The sequence below is a fragment of the Chiloscyllium plagiosum genome, unplaced genomic scaffold (assembly GCF_037043375.1).
Source record: "Chiloscyllium plagiosum isolate Xiang-an unplaced genomic scaffold, Cpla_swu_hap1 HiC_scaffold_16, whole genome shotgun sequence".
Lineage (NCBI taxonomy): Eukaryota > Metazoa > Chordata > Chondrichthyes > Orectolobiformes > Hemiscylliidae > Chiloscyllium > Chiloscyllium plagiosum.
This window is the reverse complement of record NW_028270154.1, coordinates 16,625,094-16,640,032: the sequence shown is the minus strand read 5'-3', so window position 1 is coordinate 16,640,032 and position 14,939 is coordinate 16,625,094. Positions and strand designations below refer to the sequence as shown.

The 14,939-nt window shown below is 37.5% G+C and overlaps 1 protein-coding gene across 1 annotated transcript in view; it reads right to left on the bottom strand.

Annotated features, from left to right (window-relative positions):
* LOC122556490 (uncharacterized) overlaps window positions 1-5,603 on the bottom strand; it is a 40,254-nt gene extending 34,651 nt beyond the window's left edge. The window contains exon 1 of the mRNA XM_087995168.1: window positions 5,492-5,603. Within this exon, the coding sequence (XP_087851294.1) occupies window positions 5,492-5,552 (61 nt within the window). The 5' untranslated portion in view covers window positions 5,553-5,603. The remainder of the gene's footprint in view (window positions 1-5,491) is intronic.
* Window positions 5,604-14,939: the final 9,336 nt, after the last annotated feature.

Sequence of the window (14,939 nt, the reverse complement as noted above, 5' to 3'; positions counted from 1 at the left end):
ACTTTTAAATCAGGGGTATAGCTATTTTCTTTCCACCTTGTCCATGTTCCTCATAATCTTATACACTTCCATCAGGTTCCTCCTCGGCCTTCTCTGCTCCAAAGAAAACAACCCGAACTTATCCAACCTCTCTTTGTAACTAAACTGCTCTATTCAAGGCAACATCCTAGTGAATCTTCTCTGCATCCCCTCCAGTGCTATCACATCCTTCCTTTAGTGTGATGACCAGCACTGCTTGCGATACTCCAGCTATGGTCTAAACAAATTCCTATACAGCTCCAATGAAACCTCCTTGCTCATTTAACCTATACCATTGTTGATAAAGGCTAGTGTTCCATATGTTTTCTCAGCTACCATATTAATCTGTCCTTACCATCTTCAGGGATCTGTGAACAAGAAATCAACACATCACTCATTTTTACCTAATCTGGTTTATATGTGAATCCAGATGTACAGATATGTGGTTGACTCTTCCCCTCTGTAATGACTTATCAAACCATTTGTTCTATCTGACATCTGAGCTCAGTTTAATAGTTAATACTCCAGAATATGTAATGAAAGAATATATTGTATATATATGTTGTTTTTTTAAATTTTAAAATAGGAACAAGTAGTTATGGGTTAATTCATAAAAGGCTGTTGTATTAAATGATAGCGAAAGTTGTTTGGAACAAAGACCTAAGTGTATCAGTTCCAAGAAAGTGTTTGACTGCAATCACATGACTTGAAAAAATAGCTATGGTGTTAATGGATGAAATCTATAACATACTACTGAGTTAACATCAGACCAAGAAGTCATTAGTTTTCGGTTTGACTTCAGAACAGAAGATTCAATGTTTACATTCAAAAAGGAAAACATCTTCTGATACTGAGAGAATCAAACCTTTACTTCATGAGAACCAGTCATGCAACCAAAGTGCTTTTGTTTGTGGAGCATCCAAGGCAGGAGAGATTGAAAAGAAATCTTCAAATTGCTAGAACTGAAAAAGTTTAATTCATCAAAATTGTGAAGGGTTTGTGTCAGTGGACTTGGAATTAACTGTCTTTGCCATTCAAGAAGAAGAGACTGGAAGAAGTCAGTTCAGTAAAAACTTAAGTGTTAAGATGGGAATGAAATGGCTCCTGAATTGAGTATCAGTAAAAGGAGATTTATTGGGGAACATGCTGCAACTTTGTTTCAATTCTTTCTATCATATAAACATATACTTTTTTTTCTGTAACAAACTTATGGTCTGTAGTTAAAGAACAATTAGAAACTGATGTGAATATTCCTTAGTGGCTCATCACTATGGTGATCAGCAGCAAAAATTAAACTTACCAATCTGATTTCCTTCTGGGATCTGATTTTTCAATGCTATCATCAGCTGGGACTACAAAAAAATGGAGGTTCATGCAGGATCAGAATTCATTAAATTTAAGAGGAATCTGCATCGCTTTTAAAGAAATAAGAGTGTGGGGGGACTGGAAAAAAGAGACCAGGAACATATTTTGAAATTTATTGCCTGGATAGGAATTTCAAAATACTTGTGCATTTTACTAGAATATTTCTGCGAATAGAAAGCATAACAGTGGATTATTTGAAATATTTGAAAATACTGAACTGAGAGAATTAGCAGCTAAATTGAAGATAGTAATAAAAATAAATTCTCAAAACAATGAAATGCTTAGAGCAATTATCCAGCTTTTGGAATTAAAAAGCAGGAAGCCTGAATTTGATGCAACATCACTTTAATTGGCTAAGGTTCAGCCAGAAATTTTAAAATCTTGACTTAGCGGGAAAAAGAGAAATGGAAATCTTTAAACATGAAAAGAAGAAAAGAAAGAAAGATAAACAAAACAAGAGTAAAAAGAAATGAAAAGTAAATTAGAAACACTTGAACTAGCAAGTGAGAAGAGAAAGAAACAAGAAAAAATGTTTAAAAGCCAAGAAAGAAAAAAGAAATAAATGGAAATGTAGATGCAATTAACAGAGTTTATACTTCAAGGATATCAGAAACTCTAACGACATTACTTGGAGAAAGAAGGTTAGAATTAAAAGAACAGATAGAAGATCAGAATTGACTCTGATTCCAATGAGGAAGTGAATCCCAACATGTGCGCTCATAGTACAACTGGTCAAGTGACGAGTCTGGATTATCAGTGCATTTCTCCTGTCAAAGTCATATTTGACTACAACTTATTTGGAAGGATTCTTTGACTGCTTCATTAGAGTTTAATGTTATATTCATACAAATTAAAAATATTCATGTGCCCACCAGGGACAATGCTTTATCAAATGCAAACATAATGGAAATCAAATGCTATGATCATCATGGAGCCTGTGTAGCATATGATTGTTATGAAAGTCAGTGTATGTTTAATAGAAACATATTACTGTAAATGTAGCAATGAAATAGTGATACCATGGAATTTTGATTAAAAAATTAAAATGCTCTTAAAGATACCTTTTTTTTATTCAATGTGAAGAAGTGTAATGAAATGTATACAATATGCATGTTATATTTTGGAACTTTGAATACAGGCAGATAATCTTCAATTCTGTGAAAGTAACTTGATTTTTAAACAGAGTTCAGAAAGCAGTTTGGAACATTGAGTGAAGTGTATCAGTTTCAAGAGAGCATATGACTACAGGCAAATATCTTGGACAACCCCTGTAGTTTCAATGGATGGAATATTTTCATTGTTGCATGTATAACAGTCTATAAAGACAGTGGATTAACTTTGACTTCAAAATGGAAGCTTCAAGATCTTAGTTCAGAAGAATCTGCCATTCTGTTTGGAGGAAGTTTCTCCTAACAGAATAACGGTGCTTTTAGTTCAGGGGAATTAGCCAAATTTTCACGTTAATAGAACTGAAAAGTTTAGGCCATCACAATTGTGGAAGATTCATCCTAGTGGACTCAATAAGGCTTCATAATCTGTCTCTGCAGTACAAGGAAACCAAATGGGAAGGAGATAAGTAAATAAAGAGGAAAGGTAGGAGTGCAATTCCTTTGGAATTGAGTATCTGTAAAAGGATGGTGCTGGGATCAGATCATAACTTTGTTTTACTGTTTATGTTCAGATTTTTCCATTTGCCATCTATATATGAACAACTTTGTTCTTTTTCTCTTCATATAAGAAACTGGAGTTCTATTGTTAAAGAATACCCTATCTCTGTGAATATGTTTCAATGATTAACCACCACAGTAGTCAACTGCAAAAATTAAACATATGATTTCTCAAATGCAGTTTCCTTCTGAAGTCAGACATGTCCAGAGTTTTCAACAGTTAGATTAGTCAAAATTGCAATATACTGGAATCAGAGCAGACAGCACTGAAATTTTTGAATGAATAGATAAAATATGTCATGAAGAGAATAATGTCACATAAAATATCATGCTGACAAATGTAAAGCATTGTCCATGAAAAAATGAGTGAGCTATCTATGCCATAAGAACCTCAAGATAGTCTTAGGGGACTTGACGCTCAACATGTGCAAAGCAGAAATCAGCAAAACCGACAGCTGGTTGAATTTTGTTGCCAAGAATAGAGTAGTGGAAGTTGTGGTCAAACAGATCAGTCTTCCAGTCTCAAAGAAATGATGAAAATGTTTACAAAATGAGAAGACTGCAATGAGGAAGGTGGTGTGTGTATGGAATGAGTTGCCAGAGGAACTGTTGGAGGCTGAAACCATTATAACATTTAAAAGGCCTCTGGATAAGTATACGAATAAGAAGATTTCAGAGGGATATTGGCCAAATTCTGGTAAATGGGACTAGATTAGGTTGGGATATCTGGTTGGTATGGATGAGTTGAACCAAAGGGTCTGTTTCCATGCTGTACATCTCTATGACTCTATGACTATAAACATCACAACAATCGTTTCTTTTATCCCTTGTATCCCTATTAGAATCTATTGAAGCAAAAGCAAATATAGGAGAGATTTGGTAAGTGGCTTTATAAAAGAATATAAAATGGTTTTATGCACACCAATCAAAGACAGAAGCTGGGTCTGCTTCTCCATTTCTCTTCAATTTGCCTTCCCCCCCCCGCAACCTTAATGAATGAAGGTGGACATTGCTTGACAGTCCTCATAAAGAAAACATCTCAGTCCAGAAATTGGGCTAGGTGAATATTCTCTAAACTGCTTCCAATGCTAGTGTATCCTCCTTAAGTAAGGAGATCAACTGTATGCAGTACTCTAATGGTAGTCTCACCAGTTCCCTAAACAGCTGTAGTAAGAACTAGAATCATACAGATGTACAACTTGGAAACAACCCTTCAGTCCAATTCATCTATGCTGACCAGATATCCTAAATTAACCTAGTCCCATTTGCCAGCATTTCTCCACATTTATATTCCACCTCCATTTCAGTAAAGGTCAACAATTTAAATTACCTTCCTAATTATTGCTTCATCTGCAATATCTGTTAAAATTTTGTGATTCATATACTTGGAGACTCAAATCATTCCATTCTGCAGAATTCTGCAGCCTCTCTCTATTTAAATAACATTCTGCATGTATACTCTTTCACCCAGTAGACAATGTGTCCCACGTAATATGACATTTGCCAGTTCATGTCCATTCACTTATACTATCTTGTGTCCCTTCACAGCTGCCAAGTATCTTTCTCACAGATTGCTTTCCTATTATCTTCACATCTGCAACATACTTGGCTGCAATACAGTTAGTTTCTTCATCCAAGTGATTAAATATTTGAGGCCTTAGTGCTGATCCCTATTGCAGTCTACTAGTTACGGTTTGACAACCTGAAAAAGATTACGAGAAAGTGAGGACCGCAGATGCTAGAGATCAGAAACGACAGTGTGCTGCTGGAAAAGCACGGCAGGTCAGGCAGTATCTGAGGAGCAGGAGAATCAATGTTTCTGGCATAAACTCATGCCCAAAATGTTGATTCTCCTGCTCCTGCTGTACTTTACCAGCACCACACTCCTGAACCTGAAAAAGATAATGACTTTCTTTTTCCTGTTAGTTAGCCAGTTGTCTATTCATGATAAGATATCACTCCTAACTCCAGTAGTACAGTAATCTTTTAATGTGATACTTTATCAAATACTATTTTTAAGGATTCATACATATCAACTACTGATTCCTCTATCCAACCTGCTAATTACATACATTTGTCAAACAAGATTTCCCTTTGACAAAACTATATTGATACTACCTAATTGAATTAAGATTTTCTAAATGTCCTGCTACAACCTCATTAAGAATGGATTCTAGCATTTTTCCACAGTCAGATCAGAGATTTACTGCCATGTAACATCCTGCTTTCTGTATCCCTCTTGAATAGTGGTATTCCATTTGTGATTTTCTATCAGCTGGACTCACTCCAGAATCTAAGGAACTTGGGAAGTTTACAACTAATGCATCCACCACCTCTTCAGACACTTCTTTGTAGATCCTAGAATGCAGATCAGCAAATAAAGGCAACTTGTTAGCTCTTGGTCCCATTATGTGAAGAATGCAATAGAAAGAGCTACTTACCAAGTGCCAAAACAGACTGGAGTAGGAAAATCCAGAAACTGAACACTAAACCGAGGAGCATGTTTCCCTGAGAAATTTCACAGACTGAATTTCCTGGTTCGTTTGTGAATAAATGGACAGATAAATGTGTACACAGGCATTGCTAAACCAACTAGAAGTGAAAGATAGTACACTTCCTCAAATTGTTTCTGAGAATAAAGGGCACATTTTCTGATTTAGAAATACGTTGAGTAGCATGTGACATGTTTATGTGCCCAATTACAATAATTGTCAAACTTAACTGTCTGTCCGCATGTTCACAACTTCCTAATTCTCACAATTGAAACTAAGATATTTTGAGATAGGTGAGCACAATCAAAGGTCAGAGGCTTGCAAAAAATTAATTACTAAGAAGTCTACTATCTTTCTCTGGCTACCACTTTGTGTCAAAGTACAATTAGTATTCACTTAAATAAATCATTTCAGTTCAGGAAAGTGAAGGAACATTTCAGGATCGGAGCTTGAAGATCCGAACTTACATCATGAATATTACATTCTGAAACAACATTTTGCTGTATATTGAATCGATTAATTAGATAATCTCCATTTCTTATGTACTAGCATTTATCTTTCTTTAGACAGAATTTTTGAGAAGATTTGCAGTAGTGGTAATATCAATGGGCAATGCTCTGGGTACAAGGGCTCCAATCCCACCATGATAGGAAGTGAAACTTGAATTCAGTGAAAAGCTGGCTGAATGGTGACTGTAACTATTGTTATTTGTCATAAAGATTCATTTGGTTCACTCATGTCCTTTAGGGAAGGAAATCTGCCATCCTTACTTGGTCAGGCCTACATGTGACAAACCTGTTAAAATTCTGTGAAGAGGTAACAAATAGGTTACACCAGAGAAAACCAGTGGATGTTATCGACCTAGATTTCCAAAAGGCCTTTGATAAGGTGCCTCATGGGAGGCTGCTGAGTAAGAAGATGGCCCATGGTGTTCGGGGTGAGCTACTGGCATAGATTGAGGATTGGCTGTCTGACAGAAGGCAGAGAGTTGGGATAAATGGTTCTATTCTCGGAATGGCAGCTAGTGACAAGTGCTGTCCTGCAGTGTTCAGTGTTGGGGCCACAGCTGTTCACTTTATATATTAATGATCTGGATGAAGGGACTGGGACATTCTGGCGAAGTTTGTTGTTCATACGAAGTTAGGCGGACAAGAGAGGTAGCTCTAAGGACGATTTATACAATTTAAGAGAGTGGTCCAAGAAATGGCTGATGAAATTCAACATGAACAAATATATGGTCTTGCACTTTGGAAAAAAAGAATACAGGCATGGACTATTTTCTAAAATCCATAAAGCCAAAGTACAAAGGGATCTGGGAGTGCGATTCCAGGCTTCTCTAAAGGTTGACTTGCAAGTTGAGTTCATGGTTAAGAAAGCAAATGTAATGTTGTTATTTTTCTCAAGAGGGTTGGAATGTAAAAGCAGCAATGTGCTATTGAGACTTTATAAAGGTCTAGTTAGGCCCCATTTAGAACACTGTCCAATTCTGGGCCCCACATCTCAGGGAGGACATAGTGGCAATGGAGCATGTCCAGCGAAGATTCACACGGATGATCCCTTGGAAGTTATGCCGAACATATAATGAATGGTCGAGGATCCTGGGATTGTATTCATTAGAGTTTAGAAGCTTGAGGAGAGATCTAATAGAAACTTACAAGATAATGCATGGCTTAGAAAGGATGGATGCTGGAAATTTGTTTCCGTTAGGCGGGAATATGAAGACCCGTGGGTATAGCCTTAGAATTAGAGGGGGTCAATTTAGAACAGAAGTGAGGAGACATTTTTTTCAGCCAGAGAGTGGTGGGCCTGTGGAATTCATTGCCATGGAGTTCAGTGGAGGCCGGGACATTAAATGTCTTCAAGGCAGAGATTGATAAATTCTTGATCTCGCAAGGAATTAAGGGCTACGGGGAGAGTGCAGGTAAGTGGCGAAGAAATGCCCATCAGGCATGATTGAATGGTGGAGTGGACCCGATGGACCGACTGGCCTTACTTCCACTCCTATGTCTTATGGTCTTAAATTCACAGCAATGTTGTTGGCTCTTATCTTCTCTTTGGATCAATAGGGGTGGATAATAAATGCAGGCATTAGAGTCATAGAATGCCTACAGTGTAGAAGCAGGACATTCAGCCTACATCAATCCTCTGAAGAGTATCCCACTCAGACGCAATCCCCACTACTCTATCCCTGCAAATCCCATGGCTACTCCATCTCACCTAAACATCCCTGTAGAGTATGTGCAACTTAACATGGCCTATCCACCTAAATTGTACATCTTTGGACAGTGGGAAGGAAACACATACAGACATGGAAAGAATGTGCAAACCTAGCTCTTAATTGCTCTTGTCACCACTGTGTTTATCTGTTCAGTTTCTTGTTAGTGGTAATGCCCAGGATGATGATAATGGAGGATGCAGTGACTGGAACATTATTAAGTGTCAACAAGTGGTGGTTAGTTCATCTTCTATTGAAGGTGATATTTGCCTGGTGTTTGTATGATACAAATGTTACTTGCCACTTGTCAGCACAAGTTCGGTTGTTGTTCAAGCCTCATAGCATTTAGACATGAATTCTTCGGTATCTGAGGAGTCGCAAATGGTACCAAATATTGTGCCATCAGAAGACATCCCCACTTCTGATCTTATGATGGAGGGAAGGTCATTGATGAAGCAGCTAAAGGTGGTTGGACTTACAACACTACCCTGAGGGACTACTGCAGAGACCTCTTGGAGCTAAGATGACTGATGGCCAACAATCACAAGCATCCTCCTTTGTGTCAGGCATGACCCTAATCTATAGAGAACTACTTCCTCCAGTGGAAAAAAAAACACAGATTCATCACAGGAAAAAATGACAAGGTTTCTTCCTGCACTCTCCATCAGCTCTGATACTGACACTTTACTGGGTATATTAGTCAGAGTACAATTGTGAGCATGTTGTGATGAGTACATGTTGGTACATCAGTGGCTGAGGCAGAAATACCCCATGGTTCTGATGCTTAATGAACTGCAATGCAGGAATGCCTAGAATTCTCTACCTTATAGAATTGTGAAGGTTAGATGACTGAAAGTATTGAAAGAAAAGGAGACAGATTTTTGAAATATTGAGGCATTCAAGGCTATTGTGAGCTGCTCAAGAGGATTTCAGCTGGGACAGATTAGTCATGATCATATTGAAGGCAGACGAGGCCTAAGTCTCTCAAAACAATATTAAAGTGTATTTTCACAATTACTCACAGAATTGGGCCACAGGATGAGATTTCATGTTGTTTGCTAACAAAATTCCTCAAAGGAATCTTATGATTCATCCAAGTGTTCAGTCCATCATTAAGAATAAATTGATAATTTTTGTTTAAGTTGTAAACTTGGTGGCTGGTTAGGAACAATTTAACAATTTCGAGGTTGTTTAATGTTTTAATGTCACTGTGTTATGAATACATTGATGGTGAGTCAGATTTGGTTTGACTCACTATCACTGTGCCATAACATTGGGTAATGTGTAATATGACAGATTTAATTAATGATCACATGATTAAGGGATTCCGAAAGAGCAGAGGCCACTTTATAATTAAAGTTTCCATTCAGTTTGAAAGGCAGACGTAATCCAAGATGGAGGACAGGAAAAAATTCTGGCTGTAACAGGCTGCTCCTTTTTTGAGATATTTGAGGTGATTTCCTCAAATTCCAAGAGCATTATTTTGGAACTTTGGAGAAAAAAAAAGTCAAAATAACAGCACTTTCAAAAGGGAGAGAAACAGACAAAGGCAGCACATGGTCAGGTCAGTGCATGAGAGAAAAAAAGAAAAAACCCACGTTGCCAAATGACAGAGCAGTGAACTTGCACAGTTACTGTCTTTGCTGTTGAATTCATGTATCGCTGGACATCAGAGTGCGTTGAGGAAAATTAACAAACAGTGAAATTCACAACTGATCTTTCAGGAACCTGCTTGAGAGAGGTCACAACACAGAAACAGATAAGTGATTAGTTTTAAGTGTGGCCTTGCTGTAAGTCTGCAGTTGTGAGCAGAGTGGGTATTCGCTTGATTATATGTTTTATTGAAATATGTCTCTTGATTAAACTTAAATATATAATCCATAAGTATTAAGTTAGCCTGGAGCAGTGGTTTGTAGAGGTATAGGACAGTGCTGTTTTCTGGGTCTGTAGATTGGAAGAAGCAAAAATGGCCTATAGTAGAGTGTTATGGTCTTCTTGTCTGATGTGGCTAATGTAGTACCCCTGTTTAAGAAAGGTGGTAAGGTCAAGGGAACTGTAGACCAGTGAGCCTGACGTCAGTGATGGGAAGGTTGTTGGAGGGAATCCTGAGGGACAGGATGTACATGTATTTGGAAAGGCAAGGACTGATTAGCTATAGTCAACATGGCTTTGTGCATGAGAAATCATGTTTCACAAACTTGATTGGGTTTTTTGAAGAAGTAACAAAGAGGATTGATGAGGGCATAGCGGTAGATACGATTGATATAGACTTTAGCACGGTGTTCGACAAGATTCCCCATGGGAGACTGGTTAGCAAAGTTGGATCTCATGGAATACAGAGAGAACTAGCCGTTTGGATACAAAACTGGCTCAGAGGTAGAAGACAGTGGGTGGTGGTGAAGAAGGCGTTTGGTTAGCTTTCCTTTGTTGGTCAAAGTATTGAGTAGCAAGTTGGCTGTACAGGACGATCATTAGGCCACTTTTGGAATATTGCATGCAATTCTGGTCTACTTCCCATCGGAAGGATGTTGTGAAACTTGAAAGGGTTCAGAAAAGATGTACAAGGATGTTGCCAGGGTTGGAGGATTTGAGCTATAGGGAGAGGCTGAACAGGCTGGGGCTGTTTTCCCTGGACCATCGGAGGCTGAGGGGTGACCTTATAGAAGTTTATAAAATCATGAGGGGCATGGATAGAATAAATAGACAAAGTCGTTTCCCTGGGGTGGGGGAGTCCAGAACTAGAGGCCATAGGTTTAGGGTGAGAGGGGAAAGATATAAAAGAGACCTAGGGGGCAACTTTTTCACACAGAGGGTGGTACATCAATGAAATGAACTGCCAGAGGAAGTGGTGGAGACTAGGACAATTGCAACATTTAAAAGGCATCTGGATGGGTATATGAATAGGAAGGTTTGGAGGGATTTGGGCTGTGTGTTGGCAGGTGGGACTAGATTGGGTTGGGATACTTGGTTCAGCATGGATCAGTTGGACTGAAGGGTCTATTTCCATGCAATACATCTCTTTGACTCTCTGACTCTATGACTGGTATTTTAAAACAAGATAGCAACAACTCACATACTAGGGATAGAACATTAGAGACACATTAGTGGACATTTAAGGGGATATTTCAAAATATTCAGTAAAATTGAATCTCTACTATTAAGTATTATGAAGATGTGGGTGTACTGTACCTTCAAGAGAGTTAAAAGCTAGCAAAAATGACCTGACAGCATCAAGTGTTCTGAAAAAAAGATACAATGTAATAACGTGCTCCTGCTAGAGGGGTAGTTCGGGTAGTTGGTTGCCTGGGAATGACAAAACAGATTCAAATTAGGCTAATCAGTTTAAATTATACCCTGGAAAATACCAAACTCCAATCCAATTTGAATTGAGTATATTGACAATCTTAAAAGCCAATGACACAATCTTTGGGGGTATAAGACCAGGGAAAATTGAACAGTTAAAAGGAGAACTGCCAAGCTACCAGCATGTAAAGACTGTCTGAAATATCGCTCTGTTAAAAGTACCTTTACCAATCAGTAACCTATGTAGCAGAATCCGCAAGAGAAAGAAAAGAAGACAGGAATATGGAGAAAACTGAAAACTGCCTGGTTTTGACATAACAAGTTTTGTTTTGTAAATCTTAATTGGGAGTTTTACTGGGCTGGTATTGTGGAAGAGGAAGGTAAAAGATAGGAGAGGAAGAAGTTGTAAATAGTTGTTAGTTAATTATTCTCTGTTATACTTTAAGAAATAAAATTGTTAATTTTTATTTTAAATAGTTTTTGGCCCCTTGAATTTTCACAGATTACTGTGTGGGATAATTTTTTCTATGTTGCTGTTTTAAATTAAGCAGGAGTGTTTACCTAGTGTCATAACATAAGGATAATTCTAAAGGAAGAACTCCCTTCTGTAGTTATTTTTTTAAAAAAGGGAATGTATTAAACTTAAGGAAAAATATAACTGGACAAAGCTGAGAGGCAGATCAGATGATTGGTTAAAATATGAAGAACAGTAAAGATTCACTAATAGGATGATCAGGACGAAAATAATACAGAATGAGAGGAAGCTCGCTTGAAATATCAAAATGATAGCAAGAGTTTCTACAGGTATTTAAAAAGGAAAAGAGTAAATGTAATGAGTGTTAGTCTTCTAGAGAGTAAGAATCAGGATAGTACATTTTCAGCAAAGGAGATGAAATTAACAAATATTTTCTACTCTTCACTGTAGAAAATGATCCTGTAAATAGGAGGTGAAAGGGACAGAGGAACTTAGTTAAATCACAAGGCAAATGGGACAAAGCAAACTGATGGAGTTGCAGGTTAAACATTCTATGGGCCCAGATGGATTTCATTCGAGGATTTTTAGATTAGATTACTTACAGTGTGGAAACAGGCCTTCAGCCCAACAAGTCCATACCGACCCTCCAAAGAGCAACCCACCCAGATCCATTCCCCTTCATTTACCCCTTCACCTAACACTACAGGTAATTTAGGATCTTAAAGACATTACTGTAGTTTTTGTTAATTTTCTAAACTTCCCATGATTTAGAAAAGCTTTCATCCAGCTGGAAAGTAGCAAATATAGGAAGTAAGTCAGAATCTATAGGCTAGTTAGTTTGTTGTCTGTGCTGGGTGTTAGAGTTGACCATTAGAGAGATTACAGCTGTGCACTTATAAAAATGCAAGGTAATCAGGAAAGGTCAGCAGGGTTTTGTCAAAGGGAAATTATGTTTAATTAATTTGTTGAAGTTCATTGAAAGAATAATGTGTATTGTCGATAAAGGGAAGCCTGTAGATGTAACACACTTGGTTTTCCCAAAGTTCCTAAGAACTATATCAAAGGTTATTGTAAAAAATAAAATTTCATAGTGTAAATGGTAAATTTTAATATGGAAAGAAGATTGGTTGGCTGTCAGAAATCAGACAATAAGTTTAAATATGTCTTTGATCAGCAAGATGGAATGAGTGAAGTCCTGTGCTCGGGCCTTGAGATTTTATAACTTACATAAATGATTTAGCTGAGCTAAGCAATAACGTTGACACAGGACAACTGTCTGTGAGCTCTTTACAGTAGAACCTATTCTCACATTTCTTACAATTGTTCCAGACATTTTAATCTCAATTCTAAGTCTGTTAAAATTACTAACAATGTTCTCTTAAATCTATTTGTAGGCCTGAAGATTCTACAACTGTCCAGACCCGAGTATTACCAACAATTAGACTTCTTAATGGACCTCTCAAGTTTCAAATCTAATGTTGATTTTGCTTTTTGTGTACCTTATTTGCAGTTGTAACTTTGTATTCCTCATTCTGTTCTATCACCCTATGATCTTCATATGGTATGATCTGCCTATACTATAAAGCTTTTCACTGTACTGAGGTATATGTGACAATAGTAAAACAAATCAAATCAAAGGCATTGTAGCTAAATTTGCAGATGACATCAAGATATGTAGGAAGGTATGTTGTGATGAATTTGCAAGGAAGTCGTAGGTGGATATAGATTGTTCGAGGGATAAAACGTCGGAATTTGTAAACTAATACACTTTCACAGAAAGAATGAAAAATCAGAGTATAACTTAAATAGAAAATCGCTGCTGAATTCGAAGATATAGGGGATTTATATGTTCTGGTGCATGAGTCATAAAAGATTAGTAAACAGGTACAGCACTTAATCAAGTAAGCTAATAGAATGCTATTGTTTACTATAAGGAAGTTATGTTTCAGTTATACAGGGCATTGATGAGAACACATCTTAATTACTGTGTGAAATTTTGGTCTCCTCATTCAGGGAAGAATGTTAATGCAATTGAGGTGGTTCAGAGGAGGTTGACTAGACTGATACTTGAAATAAGTGGGTGGTCTTGTGAGGATGGGTTGGACAGAATAGTATTGTGTCTGCTGGAGTTTAGAAGAGTGAGGGGTGACATGATTAATATGTATAAGATTGTGAATGGTCTTGACAAGGTGGATATGGAAAAGATTTTTGCTCTTATGGTTCAGTTCAGAAATAGGGGCACTGCGTATAATTCAGGGATCACACTGTTAGAACAGAAATTACAGCAAGCATTTAGGAAAGCAAAAGAGAAGATTGCAGTAGAAAGGTAAGGAAGTCTTGCCATAAATTATATATGAGACTAAATCCAAAGTATTGCATACAGTTGTTTTGCCTTTATGTAAAAAATGATGGCCTTGCTTTGAAGAGTATAACAAATGTCCATTAGATTGATTTCTGGCATGACAGAGATATTGTATGGGAGGTGCTCTCATGGAAACAATTGAAATAGAACTTGTGGACCCTTTTTAGAAATTCCTTCAATCATCATGTTGTGGAGCCAACCAGAGAAAAGGACATACTGGACCTGGTATGATGTAATGAGATAGCATTAATTAATGACGTCATAGTGAACATAACCCTAAGTAACAACCGCCATAATATGGAGAAGGATACATGAGTCCCCCTGTGTACCAATCTTAAATATTGAGGAAAGGAGAAACACATTACTGAAACTATCCTCATGCTGTCATAAGGACAAGCACAAAAACACTAAATTTCAATTAATTGCAACAACATTCATTGCAGGCAAAAAGTTGCTGATTACCTGGCAAGTGACAATAGTCATTATCCTGAAGGATAGCAATTGTCTACAATATATTTTAATGACATGGAGGAAGAAGGTCAATTACTGTCACCAAATTTGCAGATGACACAGGAATAAATGGAAAGGCAAGTTGATTGAGGGATACAAAGATGTTATAGGGAGATAGTCATCTCATTGAAACAGATAGGATTCTTAAGGGGATGATAGAGTAAATACTGAGAAGATGTTTCCATTCAGGGGTAAGTTTAGGACCAGAGAACACAGTCTCAGTATAAAGGCATGCCAATTTAATACTGAGATGAGGAAGAATTTCTTCTCTGAGGTTTGACAGTCTTTGGAACACCTTGACACAAAGAGCCAAGGGGCAGAGAGAGTGTATGTATTTAAGACTGAGATAAATAGATTCCTGATCAGTAGGAGGAAATAGAGGTTGCAGGGAAAGGGCAGGAAAGTGGATATGAGGAATGTCGTCAGATCAGCCATGATCCTATTGAGTGGTGGAGCAGACTTGGAAGGCTGAATGGCCTACTCCTGTTTGTATTTCTTATAGTTCCCCAGTCTCTGTTGTAATTTCTCCTGC